This window comes from Jaculus jaculus, chromosome 19, assembly GCF_020740685.1.
Source record: "Jaculus jaculus isolate mJacJac1 chromosome 19, mJacJac1.mat.Y.cur, whole genome shotgun sequence".
Lineage (NCBI taxonomy): Eukaryota > Metazoa > Chordata > Mammalia > Rodentia > Dipodidae > Jaculus > Jaculus jaculus.
This window is the reverse complement of record NC_059120.1, coordinates 5184251-5198814: the sequence shown is the minus strand read 5'-3', so window position 1 is coordinate 5198814 and position 14564 is coordinate 5184251. Positions and strand designations below refer to the sequence as shown.

The window sequence follows — 14564 nt, the reverse complement described above, 5'->3', positions numbered from 1 at the left end:
ACATTTTGCTTCCTAATGCAAACACATGTAGTTGTGGTATTTACATGCTTGGAAATGGCTAACATTGAATTCATGCTAATATAAAATCTTAGAGTAGACTAGAGATGGTTTAAAGAACAGGTACGGTGGGCTTCAATTATGTTTCTCATGCTTTAGGTTATTAAAATGTGAAGATTTATTCAAACTCGGTAAACAGGCTTATTTTGTGCACTTTTCTCTATGTTTAAAATATTCCATAATATAACAAATGACTACAAATCTTATATTTGTTCTTAAAATTTCCAAGATGTTGCACCTTAAGCTTACACCAAAGAAACCATAAGACACCATGCTATGACTGACAGATGTTTTGTTTGCGTGTTTGATATCCCTCTGGAAGGCACTGAGTCCCCACAGGAAGTAAGTTGAAGTATTTGCTTTGTAGCTGAAGGATTTGTAAGATGAAAGGTCCTTGGACACAAAATGAGTTCAGGGGTAAGCTCATGATTTAAATTATTGTTTGATAAATTGTTCATCTGTCCCCCTTGGGGGTGAGGAACATAGCAATAGCCTAGATGCAGTATGATAATATATTATTATATTTTTTCTTAATATCTAGATCACCATGGCAACTGGACAGAAGTTGATGAGGGCTATTCGGGTTTTTGAATTTGGTGGACCAGAAGTGTTGAAACTCCAGTCGGATGTTGTAGTACCAGTTCCGAAAGACCATCAGGTGGAAATAATTATTCATCCAGGCAAGAAGTACATTGACCAGATTCACAGTGATTTACAAAGACATTGAATTAGGGTAAAGTTGTAGTAGTGTATACACTTGGACATAACTAACATACATAGTAATTAGCAAAGTAAACATTTGAAAAGAACATTTTTTGAAGTTCAGAATCACCTCTGTATATAAAATTGGTATTTGCATGGAGTCATAAGTAGTTTTCAATAAGCTTTTCTGTTGTAAAACTCCACAGGTTTTATTTTGTGCATGGTAGGGAAGAGTTTTCTTGTGCATTCAAGAGAACTCAGTCATCTCTGATGATTAAACAATATCCTTTGACTCCAGATTGCATATTTCATTATGGCACCTTTCACACCTCCCAAGGCTAATTTCCTCAGCAAGCCTTATGAGAGATTGTATAATTTGGCTATAACTTATTTTTGCAGATTCATCACTTACCCCTCTCAATAGACTGTTGTAACATGTTCAGACACCGCCAGACTCTGTCCAGCTCCCTTCTGCCTTTGTGCATACTATTTCTTTAACTGGAAATGTTCTCCCTAACCCCAATTTCTACAGAATTTCCATTCATTTTTTTTAAGGTCTAACTTAATACTAGTTCTGTACAGCCTTACTTTATACATTTTTGTTGTTGGTTGTCGTATGTGTGTGTATGTGTGTGTTTGGGAATTCATGTGTGGACATGTGTGTGGAGACAAGAGGTAGATGTTGAGTCTTCCTTAGTCTCTGTCCACCATATTCTTTGAGATAAGTTCTCTGACTGAATGTAGAGTTTACTGATTTGCCTAGAATAGCTAGCCAGAGTAGCCAGTGAGACTCCATGTCTCTGCCTCCCCAGCATTGGGATTACATGTATATGTTGCCATGCCCGTCGTTTTAAGTTCATGTTGGGGTTACAAGCTTGGATTCCCTACCTGGATGTGGTGGTGCATGCCTTTAATGCCAGGACCTTGGAGGCTAAGGTAGGAGGATCATTGTGAGTCCAAGGCCGGCCTGGATCTACAGAGGGAGTTGTAGGCCAGCCTGGACTATGGTGAGACCCTGCCCCCAAAACTACTGCATAAACGAAAAACAAATTTAGGTCCGCATGCTTGTGGGGCAAAGCAGTTCACCCACTGAGCTCCCTCTGCAGCTCTTTCTGTACAATAACAGTAGAGATGTTCATTCTGTCCCAAGGTGAATACAGCTCCTTCAGTGCTGGGCTGAAACCCAGGACCCTCAGCATGCTTCTACTAATAACCTGCATTCCCAGCCCCCAAATCCAGCTTCTGTGACACATGTGACCTCAAGTTGTCAGTGGTTCAACAGTGAAAACTTATTTCTCGAGTTCTACAAATGGTGACCTCCAGCAGTAAATGAGGGCCCCAGGCTTCTGTGGAGGGTGGCTGTCCTCCAGAAGTGACATGGACCCAAGCTTATTTCAGCAGAGTCATTGGCCACCTTTTGCACCTGACTCCTGAATTCTACATGGAAGGAGAGGAACAGAGCCTGGAGGTTTGGGGGATTTTTTATGGGCTGGGCGTGCGATTGGCTGGAACTCAGCCCCTCAGAACTGAAGGAGGTCAAGAAGTGATGATGAGGAAGAGCCTGATGGTCACATGGAAACCTCTCACCATCCCCTGAAATCTTTCTAATGCTGCTTTCCCAGAATCACGTAGCCATAAGCCATTCTGTCCTGTTTATCTGTGCATATTGTCTTACAAAATTAGCATATGAGCTTGTTGAAGACAAGGGCTTCTTTTGCTTTACTTTATTTTCTCTGTTTTTAAAATTTATTTATTTGCAAGCAGAGAGAAAGAGAGAAGAGAGACAGACAGAGCAAATGGGCACACTCCATTTGTGCATCTGGCTTACATGGGTACTGGGAAATCAAACCTGGGTCCTTAGGCTTTGCAGGCAATTGCCTTAAATGCTAAGCCATCTCTCCAGCCCTATTTTCTCTTTTTTAATAGCCCTCATAATCTGTAGTTATGGAAGAATTCTAAACTAATGCTTTAATGTGCCATGTCAGCTAAAGTACCTGTCTTTGCAGGTTCTTATCAAAGTCCATGCCTGCGGAGTCAACCCAGTGGAAACGTACATTCGCTCGGGCACGTACAGTCGGAAACCACACTTACCCTACACTCCTGGCACTGATGTCGCTGGGGTAGTAGAATCTGTTGGAGAGAATGTGTCTTCTTTCAAGGTATGTGTGGCTTGCTTAGTTTCTGTGCTCTCGCGTAGTATTTTTCTTAAGCTGTGTATTTAAGGCTTTCAAATGCCCTGTTGCACCATCTTTGCCACTAGGGGGACTCTAGTAAAAAGTAAATGATTTTGTATCCAGAGAAGGACCTTGCTTGTTTGTGTTGTTGGTAATAAATGATAGATCATTTCTGTATCTTCACAGCTCCACCAATGACCTGTGGTCCTTTCAGTTTTAACAAGTGTGAGGAAAGAAACCAAACTGGAAAATCGCAGATGTCCTACACCCGAATATAGTTTTGGTTTCCCCTTATAAATTTAATTTCGCAACACGAAGGGAAAGTTAGTTCTTCTGCAGAAACAGTATAAGCTGGAAGTAGGTGTGGTTACTGTGCAGTTTGGATGTGTGGATCAGAACAAGGGCGATGCAGAGGTTAAGATCATAGCTTTTGGCATTTGTATGCCAAAGCCATGTCCAGCTTGGATAGCATATTCATTGCATATTCATGTTCTAGCATCTTTGCTCCCAGTTTCTTGCCCTGCTCAACTTTGGGGGCACGTGTAGCAAAGCTGCGCTGTGATGAAGAGCCCTCGCATGCCCTGGTGCAGGAGATGGTAACAGCCGTAGCTCCCGCCTCTCAGCCTGTGACAGTCGGCTTCCACCCCGGCTGCTCTGCTGCAACCAGCCTTGTTAGTGCCACACTAATGGCCTCTATACAGATGGAGTTAATGGGCCCTTTTATGCCATTATCTTTCTTGACCTCTCACTGACATATGACACTTTACGCCTCTTGACTTTCTCTTTAAAAAGAAACAACTTTTCCTTGAGCTTCTGTGGCATTGGCCTCGCTGTCCTGCTGCCCTCTCCCCTTCCTTGGGGTGTCCTTTCTCAGCCTGGCTCTGTGCGTGCCGTGCCAGCCTCGGTGCTGCTCGGAGCTCTCACACCCCACCTGGACCTCCACTCTGGGACCTCGGCACTTCCTTCTTTCTTTCTGTCTGTCTGTCTACCTACCTTTCTTTTTTAACATTTGATTTTAATTTTTAAAAATTTATTTATTTGAAAGGGGGAAGGAGGCAGAGAGAGAGAGAAAATGGGTATGCTAGGACTTCCAGCCACTGTAAACAAACTCCAGATGCATGCACCACCTTGAGCATCTGGCTTAAGTGGGCCCTGGGGAATCAAACCTAGGTCCTTTGGCTTTGCAGGCAAGCACCTTAACTGCTAAGCCATCTCCCCAGCCCCTTCTGCACCATTCTTGATGCTCCTCTGTGCTCTGTTTCCATTTTCCTGTGTGATGTCTCTGGTTTAGGATATTCTGCTAAGCTCTGGAATGGTGCTGTCCAGAAAATGTGCCCTTTGAGGGCTTCTCTCTTGCTTCTTTTGTTTGTTTTGTTTTGTCTTTTGCTTTATCAAGGTAGAACTCACTCTAGCCTAGTGTGACCTGGAACTCACTATGTAGACTCAGGCTGGCTGCAAACTCATGGTGACCCTTCTACCTCTGCCTCTCACATGCTGGGATTACAAGCATATGCCACCATGACCAGCTTTCCACTTAACAAAACATTTAAAAAGTTCAGCATTTTAGTTAATTTACGAGCTCTTAAATTGTTGACAACCTCATACAAATACTTGTGTTTTGTGCCAGAAGGTGCATTATCCATGTTTCTGTCTATCTTGCCATAACTTGATGCCTGGCACAAGGGTTCTGTGATCTCTTCTCCAGAAAGGTGACCGGGTCTTCAGCACCAGCACCATTTCGGGCGGCTACGCAGAGTATACCCTTGCTGCGGACCACACCGTGTATGCCCTGCCCAAGACCCTGGACTTCAAACAGGGAGCTGCGATCGGCATCCCATACTTCACGGCCTTCCGGGCTCTGCTCCACAGGTGACAGTCCTGGAGGAGGTAGCGGTCACCACCCCTTCCCATCAACTGTCCCGCAGTTACTCACCATCAGGCGCTTAGGGTGGGAGCGCCACCTGCTTGGGAGGTTGTGCCAGTCACTGGACTGCAAAGCATAGCAGACACAGTCCTCTGCATGCTCCCCGTCTCGTGTGGGCTCACGGGTGATACTTGTGAGGTGTACAAGGAAACTAGGCTCCCAAGGGACATGAGGACCAGGTGTGGTTTCCTGGGATAAGGGAGACTGAGATTATTGTAGAGGTATGAGTCAGCACTACCTGCTAGGCCCATCCCGGCAGTGGTCTGCGTGAGTCAGCACTACCTGCTAGGACGGTCCCAGCAGAGACCTGCAACTTCACACTTGATCTGCTCCCCTGGGCACTTGAAGAGAATCAGGGAATTTCCTGAGCAGGGTAGCTAGGAGGGGTGGGGATATTCTCAGCAGTGGGAATCCAGTATGAACTTCCAGGACTGTCCCAGTGTTTTAGCTTCTCTGGGTTGCATTGTCATCTACAAAGTTCACACTGGAGAATAATGCAATCTTGTTTCCAGACAAAGAATCTCATGAGGCTGTGAGAGAGTTTATGACCTTTGGTTGGGCTGCATTCATAGAGCTCCCTGTGCTGCACACAGCCCCGGGCCGAACACCCTTGGTCATAGTGAGAAAAACTGCAGTGTCTGAGGAGAGATGGAGCGATTTGATTGGGTTAGGTAGATTGGAGGGCAAGGTGCATGCAGCAGAAAGTAAAGTTGGGAAGTAACCTCCCTGACAGCGTTTGCCGCTGTGGTCAGTTCCAGGCTGTAGGAAGCTCTCCTGTGTGGCTCATGCATTTGCCATGCACTGGGGCTGCAGGGGCTGCATTCGGGACAGCGTGGTGCTATACTTGGATTATGCTGAGCTCCCTGTGTTCTCTGTGAACGACGAGCTTCCGTCCCCAATGCAATGTAGGAAGAGGAAGGAGGGTCCTAGCAGTGGTTCCTCTGAAAGTATCCCCCAGGCCCTTTGACAGCTCTGGCAGAGGAGGAAAGGAGGAAAGGGCAGTGAGTTAGGGTGAAATTAGGAGCATTGGCTGAAGGTTTGCAGGCAGCGAAGAGAGGCTAACAAGCGCTTAAGGTTCCCGGTAGCTTTCTAGTTTAGGGCATGTAGGGCTTTGACTAAGAAAAGGACAAGAGCGTGGGGTCCGCTCAGTGGGTGAGGTGCTTTCTGTAGGCACGAGGGCCTGCAGTTGCATCTCTAGCATCCATGTAAATGCCAGGTGTTGTGGCAGTAACCCAGAGTCAGAGATGGGCTGCCTGAGGCTCACTGGCTAGCTCGTCGAACCCAACCACTGAGTGTAGGGTTTAGTGAGAGACTCTGTTGTGGAGAATAGTGGCTGAGCAAAACACATCCTCCTCCAGGTTGTCCTCTGGTTTCCACAAGCATGCAACATAGGTCAGTCCACTGTGCCTGTGTTCATCCAGCAGTGGGTCTGGACCTTTGGAGGGCTGACATGAGGGCTTTGGTGAGAGGAGTTGTGGCGTGGCCTTGGCTGACTCAGAATGCTTCCTGAAATGAGAGCTCAGCAATGGCACACCTGATGTCCACCGGCATGGGCAGGCAGAGCACTGTCTTCTCCCTGGCCGAGAGCAGCGGCCACTGTGTTTAGCGAGCCGGGTCCCACTGGCCAGTGGAGCAGACCTGTCTGCAGATGCTTTCTGTGGCACTTGGGTACTACGAGAGTATCCAGTTGCTTGGGCTTAGCACTTTCGCTCACACACCCACAAAGACTCAGCCCCTAGCACCACATTGTGGCGTGGTGATGCCCTCACATAGCACGGATACCAGGCACTACTGACTCACATCCGACATCTCCTGACTGCATACGTGCGTCCAAGATTTTCTTTTATGTTTGTCTCTGGAGCTGAGAAAGTACTTTGGGCTTGTGTCATCATTCATTTGCTCTTTGGGTGTTAGGTGAACTCAGTAGAAATTCTTTAAAGATGAGGAGAAACTCCTGTCTCCTACCCTCGACAGTGACGGGGCCTCTGCTTTCTCTGCAGCGCCCGCGTGAAAGCTGGGGAGAGTGTTCTGGTTCATGGGGCGAGTGGAGGAGTAAGTATTTTACTCATCTTCAAATGACTGTGGGGTTATGGCGTTTGGACTGTAGATCTTTAAGTGAGTTTTGAAAGCCAGTTTAACAGTGACAAGTGCTTTTTAAAAAAATTTTTTTGTTTATTTATTTATTTGAAAGCGAGGGACACAGAGAAAGCAGCAGACAGAGAATGGGCGTGCCAGGGCCTTTGGCCACTGCAAACGAACTCCAGATGCATGCGCCCCCTTGTGCATCTGGCTAATGTGGGTCCTGGAGAATTGAGCCTCGAACAGGGTTGCTTAGGCTTCACAGGTGAGCACTTAACCGCTAAGCCGTCTATCCAGCCCAGGGATTCTTTATTAATAGCTGCCTGTTTCTTGGCTACTGTGTTCCATAGACCACCTCATCAAACGTGTGCTGTGGGCTTTTCACCCATGTGGCACTGGACCAAGATCAACTGGCCTGTTTTTGCCTTCAAGTAGCCTAAGTGACTGTTCTTACAGAATTATTTGGAATTTTAGATAGTTCTAAAGGTTAATATTAATTCCATATTCCTTTAGATAGGGAAATAAACTCATTAAAGGTTTATGGGCGTTGTCCCAGACAGCTGCGAGCCCCCAGTCCTTCTATCTCCCTTCTGCTGCCTGCCTGCTGGGCTTTGATGGCATTCCTGCAGTGTGCAGCGCGTCCTTAACACCACAACCCGCAGCTCAAAATGCTAATATGTGTGTGCCTGGGGCAAGGAGGGGGTCAGAACTCAAAGCAATAAGCCGTGCTCAGAAATCACCCAGCTCAGGGCTGTCAGAAACCTCCTCAAGAACTGAGCTGCCTGCCTGTCTCCAAGGAGCTTAGAGGAAAAGCTAGAGCTCTGTGGTTGGAATTTAACAAGAAATCCACACAGCCTCTCTCCTGCTTGTAGTGGCTTTAGATATGTTGGAGACAAGATTTTGCATTTTAAAAATCAAGGGCCTAGGGCGAGATGGCTCACCTTTAGAAAGCTGGCCAAGCCTGGGAGAGTACTGTGTTTTGGGGAGGCACCTCATTACACAGCCATGTGTGCTCCGAATACCAAGTGGTGCCCTGCAAATAGGAATGTGCCTCTGAAAGTGGCCAGCAAATTCAGAAAGCCAGGCTGCTTTGTGCTTTTGTAGTTAGATGAACCACAGTGTGTTATACCTGGCTTCTGGATACTTCAAGTATCCCAATCTTGAGGAATTTCAGAGATCAGAGTTAGTAAATCCTACTCCAAGAATGCCTCTCCGGCAAACCCTGACAAAACCTCCCATTGTTCCTCTTTCACCAGGGACTGTTTTTGGCTTAGGTTAGTTTAACCCTCCGTAGCTGAGGAGCTGTCGAACACATGCATTTATTTAAATTGCTGTGGCTTTTATGAGAGCCAACCTTATATGCTCCATATAGAAGAGAGATTCGGGTACAATGGACAGAGAAGAGCTTAAGGAAAATCTCTTTTTATTCCCTTCACCCTCTTGTAGAAAAGCCCACTCGCTTCTCTGCAATTGTTTCTTTGTAAAGGTAAAATCCCCAGGGCTCTGGAAGCTGACAGAGTTTGTTAAATCCTCACTGGCAGGTCTGGTGCTGGGCGCTTCTGATCTGGCCTGTCACCAGGATTCAGTGCTTGCTTTGGTTCCCGTGGGGTTATGTTGTGCGTTTAAAACGGGGCGGATTTATGAACATAGCTATTGTCCCATCGTGTTGCTGGGGAGTGTCCTATTTCAGTGTTAGCAGAACAACTGGCAGAATAGCGGACAGATAATGGTGCCTGATCTCTTGGGAAAGTGTTGCTAGTGTAATGGTTGAAAAGATAAGATAACCTGTCCCTTCAAAGAGGCTATTGAGTGTCCCTTAAAATAGAGTATAAGGCAACATATTTTGATCTATTTACATTAAATCTTCCATGTCAAATATGGTTTTATTAGAGATCTGTAGTTTTAATTGAAAATTCAAGGCTCCAGATGTAATTGTACTGACCCCATAGTGCATTGCATTTTATCAGATTCGGCGTTGCTGTTCTTCAGGAGGCAAGGGGCCCATGTACATATTGTTTGTTTTGGCCACAGCAGTCAAAATCATTAACAACTGACGACACTCTCAACTCTTATGTGTCTTACAAGTTTTAAGGCCCTGTTAGGCCTTCAGAGTCTCTGATTGCACCTCACTCATTATTTTTCATCTAATTGTTTTCTACCTTGCCCAGCGCCATTGGTGCTATAGAGCCCAGGTTCTTAAACTGTGTAGCTACTGTTTTCCAAATAGATTCTGTTCACTCATTTGTTCGTATTTATTATCTCCACCTCACTTTAGAATATGAGTTTCCTATGTTAAGTACCAGGTTTAGTACGAAACAACCAATCAGTGAATGTTAGCTTGCGGGTGCTCTGCTTTGCCCGCGCACCTGACTCTCTTTCTTATGTTTGTGGTACAGTTCATGTCATTTCATTGAAATGTACTCAGTGATCCGAGTTGAGGTGTTCTTAAAACCTGTGTCTTCACACAAAGCTTCAGTGAAGCAGTGGTTAAAAGCCAAGGTCCACAGTCTGCTGTGACACGACTAATCTGTCCAGCTGTCTGTGACTGGGCAAGGTTCTTATGTTTCAAGGCTTCACTTCCCCCATCTGTAGACTGTAGGTAGAAAGAAATGATGTCTACCTTGCAGATCATTGAAGATGAACTGAACAAAGTGTAGGAAATTCTTAGTTATGTCATTAATCAGAACACAGTTTGCCATCTTTCTTATTGCCTGATTCACAGTCTAAGTCCCTTAAGGACACATTAAATCCCAGCGGGTTCTGAGGTTCATTGTACATACGGAATAAGTGTTTTTAAGAACACAGAGAACATGTAATGACTCAATTATTTTTCATTTTTCAGGTTGGATTAGCTACATGCCAGATTGCTAGAGCTTATGGCTTGAAGGTTTTGGGCACAGCGGGTTCTGAAGAAGGACAAAGAATTGTTTTGCAAAATGGAGCCCATGAAGTGTTTAATCACAAAGAAGTTAATTATGTTGATAAAATTAAGGTAAAGTTTTCTACAGTTTTACAGAAATCAAGCATTACTTTTCAAAGACTTACACGTGTGTTTTCAAATTATTATTTAAATTATTCTAACAGTTACCCCCTTAACATCATTTGCTTCCTTTTTTATAGTCACATGTCTTTTTTCCCCCTCTAAGCACAGTTTAATTAATTTAGAAGTCACAGGTGTCTTCAGTTTTTAGCTCTGCTGTCTTGTGTGCGTTGTGTCTGTATTGAGCAGAGCCTTTCCAGTGTCTTAGAGCTTAGTGCTTTGTTATGGCTACATTTTAAGTCAAGCTCACAGCTAGGACCTCTTCTTAAAACAAATTCTACTGATGGGAATCTCATCAAAAGTGAAATAGCCCAAATTACAAGCCAGATCTGGCTAGGCAAGGAAGGAACACTCACTTTCCACTTTCCCATCTGACCCTGTCAACGTGCCATTCACTTAGCTCTTGTATATAATACACAAAAGTTCACAAGGGTTCATTTTATTACGTTGCCTGGGATGGAGCCCAAAGCTTTGCAGATGGTTGGCTAAGGCGTGTCCGTTTGCTGACCTGATCTATATCCCCAACATTCAGATTAATTCTGAAGTTCCCAGATTTTTCTCTTCTAGTCGTTTATTAAACTCCCATTCCTTTGCTAAACCTGAAACCGCTTCCTTGTGTGAAAACAACGTGCACTTCCCAGGCACTGGTTCTCTGTAGACAAGGGCATTGCCAATGGAGGAAGAGTGCACATGTGCACAACTTGCCCAAACAAGCAAGCAGTATAGTCCCAGGCATCCATTTGTGGTGTCTTTGTGGGGGGTGGGGAGTGGTGGGAATGGTCCAGTGCTCACTCTGGGTCGCCCTCTGGGAACGTTCACAGGGATGACGATAGCAGGATGGTGGTTGTATGAACGTCCTTGTTGAGCTGTAATCTGAGTTTCTTAGGCCATGGGATCTTGTAGCTTTCATCTTCTCTACTGGTCACTCTGCTAGAATTTCTCCCATTATCATTCTTCTCGTATGCCCTCGTGCCCTTTGCTCTGCTGCCTTTACTTCCAAGCTTCTTGGAAATGCAGGGAGTACTTGCTGCTCGATGCTCCTTCCTCAGCGCCCACTGCATGTTGGTTTGCATTGAATTTGGGGTCAGTGGTTAAACTCATTCTCTGGATGGTCCTCTGACTGTCCTTGTCCTTTTCAGCATTTTGGGAGCATCTCCTGGAAGCTGGGTCTCTTTCCACTTCCCTCACTAGTCACCATCAGTCTCCTTCCTCTTCATATCACTTTTACCCCCCTTGCTTTTTCTCATGCTTGACTTTTATCCCAGTTTATCTCATCACTCCCTGGCTCCAGTTCTTACCAAAGTACTGTCTTACTGAAGTCATCTTTGGCAGCCTAGTGACACTCAACAGTCCAAGCAAGAGAGGAACCTCCCTTTATTTTCCACATTTATAATGATCATTGTCCCTCTGCCCTTAGATAACTCGGTCTCCTCACTCTCAGTTTCAGCTGACATGTGACATGTCCCTTACAACACATGCTCTGTTCTGTTCGTCTAGGACTTGTTGAAGCCTTGGTGTCTTTCACCTGGGTGATGAGTCCTAAGTGAGCTCATGGCCCTCCAACTTCTATTCCCAGTTGTTTGTCCTCCCTTGAAAAATATCCACAAAGGGCTGGGGAGGTGACTCAGTGCTTAAATGTGATTGCTTACAAAGCCTGACAGTATGGGTTCAATTCCCCAGTACCTATGTAAAACCAGATTCAGAAAGTGATGCATATTTTGGGAATTTATGTACGGTGGCAAGAAGCCTAGGTGCACCCATCCATTCACTCATTCATTCTCTTTCTCCCTACTCACAAAAAAAATGAAAATATATATTTTTAAAATATCCAGAAATAACTAAAATAGAAGTTCAGTTAGGGGAGGACTTTTTGGGTCCCTTGTATCTGACTGTGCTTGTGGTACCTAGGACAGTGCCTAACAGCTGAGTTAATGAACACCTGCTTTGGAAAGGGCTTATGAGACATTCGGTACCTTCCCATGCCTTCCCCTTCCCCCCAAAACCTAAGAGATACTGGTAACTTGTCCCTTCTTCTGTCTTACTTCTTGGGCATTAGGAACTAAGTACTTGTTATAACATGTTATTTTCCATCAGGATGTATTCAGTGGATTACTAATAAGACCACCTAACCGTGAGATGAAACCTCTAAAACTGTGTCATAGAAACCTTTTATCTACCTTGATTGTCTTAGTTGCTTTCCTCAGCTACCAGAACGCTGGTCAGCACACATCTCCACACTCCTCCACCTGACAGACACACCCTCCAGGTCTCATCCCTCCTCTTCTCCTCCTGACCCACAGGAGTCAGGAGAGAAGGACCAACAATGGAGGTGAACCTGAGAGCGGAAAAAAGTGATACTGTTGGAAAGAAGAGTCCTAGACAGTGTATGTTCCTCCCAAATACTTCTAACTTCGTAAACTGTGGCCAGTACCTTGGGATGACATCATCATATAATTTGATCATTTTAAAATTTGCAGTTAGTCTTAAAAGTATAGCATTTATATGCAATTTGAAACACATTCCTATAAAATGTGGTACTGTTAATAGCTATCTTACAGGTTTTATTGTTGTTTGTTTACCTCCTTACCTGAGGTTCTTTTGTATTCTGTAGAAATCTGTTGGTGAGAACGGGATTGATGTCATCATTGAAATGTTAGCGAATGTGAACCTCAGCAATGACTTGAAACTTCTGTCCTACGGGGGAAGAGTAATAGTAAGAATCAATCCTTGGCTTTTACATTTTACAACTTCACATGACTCCACGGGAATCTTCAGCTGTGGACATGCGATTTTTGTTGTAGGTTGTTGGTAGCAGAGGTCTTACTGAAATCAACCCACGGGATACCATGGCGAAGGAGTCTAGTATAATTGGAGTTTCTCTCTTTTCATCCTCTAAGGTAGGCGAAGCCATTTGGCTTAGGGTCACTTCATCATTGATGCAGCCTGCCCCATGGGGAAGACTGGAAATGAAAGCTGATGTTAAACTGAGGTACCAGACTGTGGGAGTGGATAAGGACTAGTCTCCAGATGGGTAACAGGGCCGACAGTGTAACTTACCACCCAGGTCAGGACTCTCCTGAGAAAGCAGATAGACTCATTGTAATTACTTCTTTTAAGTATTTTTTAGAATAACAGTATCCCCATAGTTACCCATTAGAACTAAAAGGTCCTTCTAGATAGACTGACAAAAGACATACATTCTTAAACAACCTATTGTGGTTTCAGTCTGATTCTGAAGTCTTTTAGTGCTTCTAAATATCTAACTATAGGGCTGGAGAGATGGCTTAGCAGTTAAGCACTTGCCTGTGAAGCCTAAGGACCCCAGTTCGACGCTCAATTCCCCAGGACCCACGTTAGCCAGTTGCACAAGGGGTGCACACATCTGGAGGTCCTTTGCAGTGGCTAGAGGCCCTGGCATGCCTATTCTCTATCTATCGGCCTTTTTCTCTCTCTGTCTGTCACTCTCAAATAAATAAATAAAAAACAACAAAAAAAAAATCTAACTATATAATCTAGTACCAAACCAGACAAACAAACAAAAAACACTTGTTTTTTTTTCCCATTCCCTTAGGAGGATTTCCAGCAGTCTGCAGCTGCCCTTCAAGCCGGGATGGAACTCGGTTGGTTGAAGCCTGTAGTAGGCTCTCAGTACCCACTGGAGAAGGTGGCACAGGCCCATGAGAGTATCATCCATGGCAGTGGGACCATTGGGAAGATGGTTCTTCTCTTATGATGATCAATTCTTTCATGGTCTTCCTATGTAAAGGGGAGACTCTCCCCCTACAAGTCATTTACATTGGCTTTAATTAGTGTTCATTTGATTTAGTTTCACATATTGAAGACCAGAATTTTTCTTTATGGAGTAGACAATGGAGTAGGATTTATTTTGTGATATGTTTCATGTCAGATGCCTCAAATGAAGGCAGCATCGTGGTAGGAAGCTTCATGTTAATGGCCATTTGAATTGGCATGCATTTCAGATCTCCCTGTGTAGCTCAAGCTAGCCTTCAACTTGAAGCCTCAGCTTCCCAAAGGCTGAGATTGTAGACACATACCTCCATACCTAGGTTCATTTCAAAAATTCTTAATTGATTCTTAATTGCTTCAACTCCTTTCAATAAAACATGCCAACACAGATATGAATCAGGGATTTCCAAGCCTGCTAATCTTTATTTAAGGTTCACCAGTTTTCTCCCACTAACCCATGGCTGTTTGGGACTCTGCAGATAGTTCAGACTAAAAACAAAAATGCCTTCCTCTTTGAACTAACATCATATGACCATTGGTAGGACAGAAACATGCAGTGCTCCTAACGGTGGTTAGTTTTCCTAACATTTCCACAAATATACCCACTATACTGTTGGCTGGTCCCCAGAACACCCAGATGTTGGGCAGCGTTGTTGCCGGTCTGTGGTGGGCAGAACAGTCACCTGTGTGACACTCCTTCATTGATGGGGATTATCCACTTACGTGATGTGGGTCACAGATTTCTACTTGAGTTAATAAGTCCACAAGTTTGACAATAAGGACCGTCTGCTTTGGTTTTTCTAATATGGTAACCTCGAATAAATTATATATAACATGAAAA

The 14564-nt window shown here is 44.6% G+C and overlaps 1 protein-coding gene across 5 annotated transcripts in view; it reads left to right on the top strand.

Moving 5' to 3' along the window:
* The window catches only part of Cryz (crystallin zeta), a 19599-nt gene extending 5035 nt beyond the window's left edge, over window positions 1–14564 (top strand). The window contains exons 3-11 of one of the 5 annotated variants that reach the window (XM_045138224.1): window positions 287–399; window positions 599–715; window positions 2766–2918; window positions 4639–4802; window positions 6858–6909; window positions 9779–9928; window positions 12588–12689; window positions 12874–12965; window positions 13548–14564. In XM_045138224.1, coding sequence (XP_044994159.1) covers window positions 334–399; window positions 599–715; window positions 2766–2918; window positions 4639–4802; window positions 6858–6909; window positions 9779–9928; window positions 12588–12689; window positions 12874–12965; window positions 13548–13605 — 954 coding nt within the window. In that variant the 5' untranslated portion in view covers window positions 287–333 and the 3' untranslated portion in view covers window positions 13606–14564. The other 4 variants (XM_045138223.1, XM_045138221.1, XM_045138222.1 and 1 more) reach the window with 4 other exon arrangements.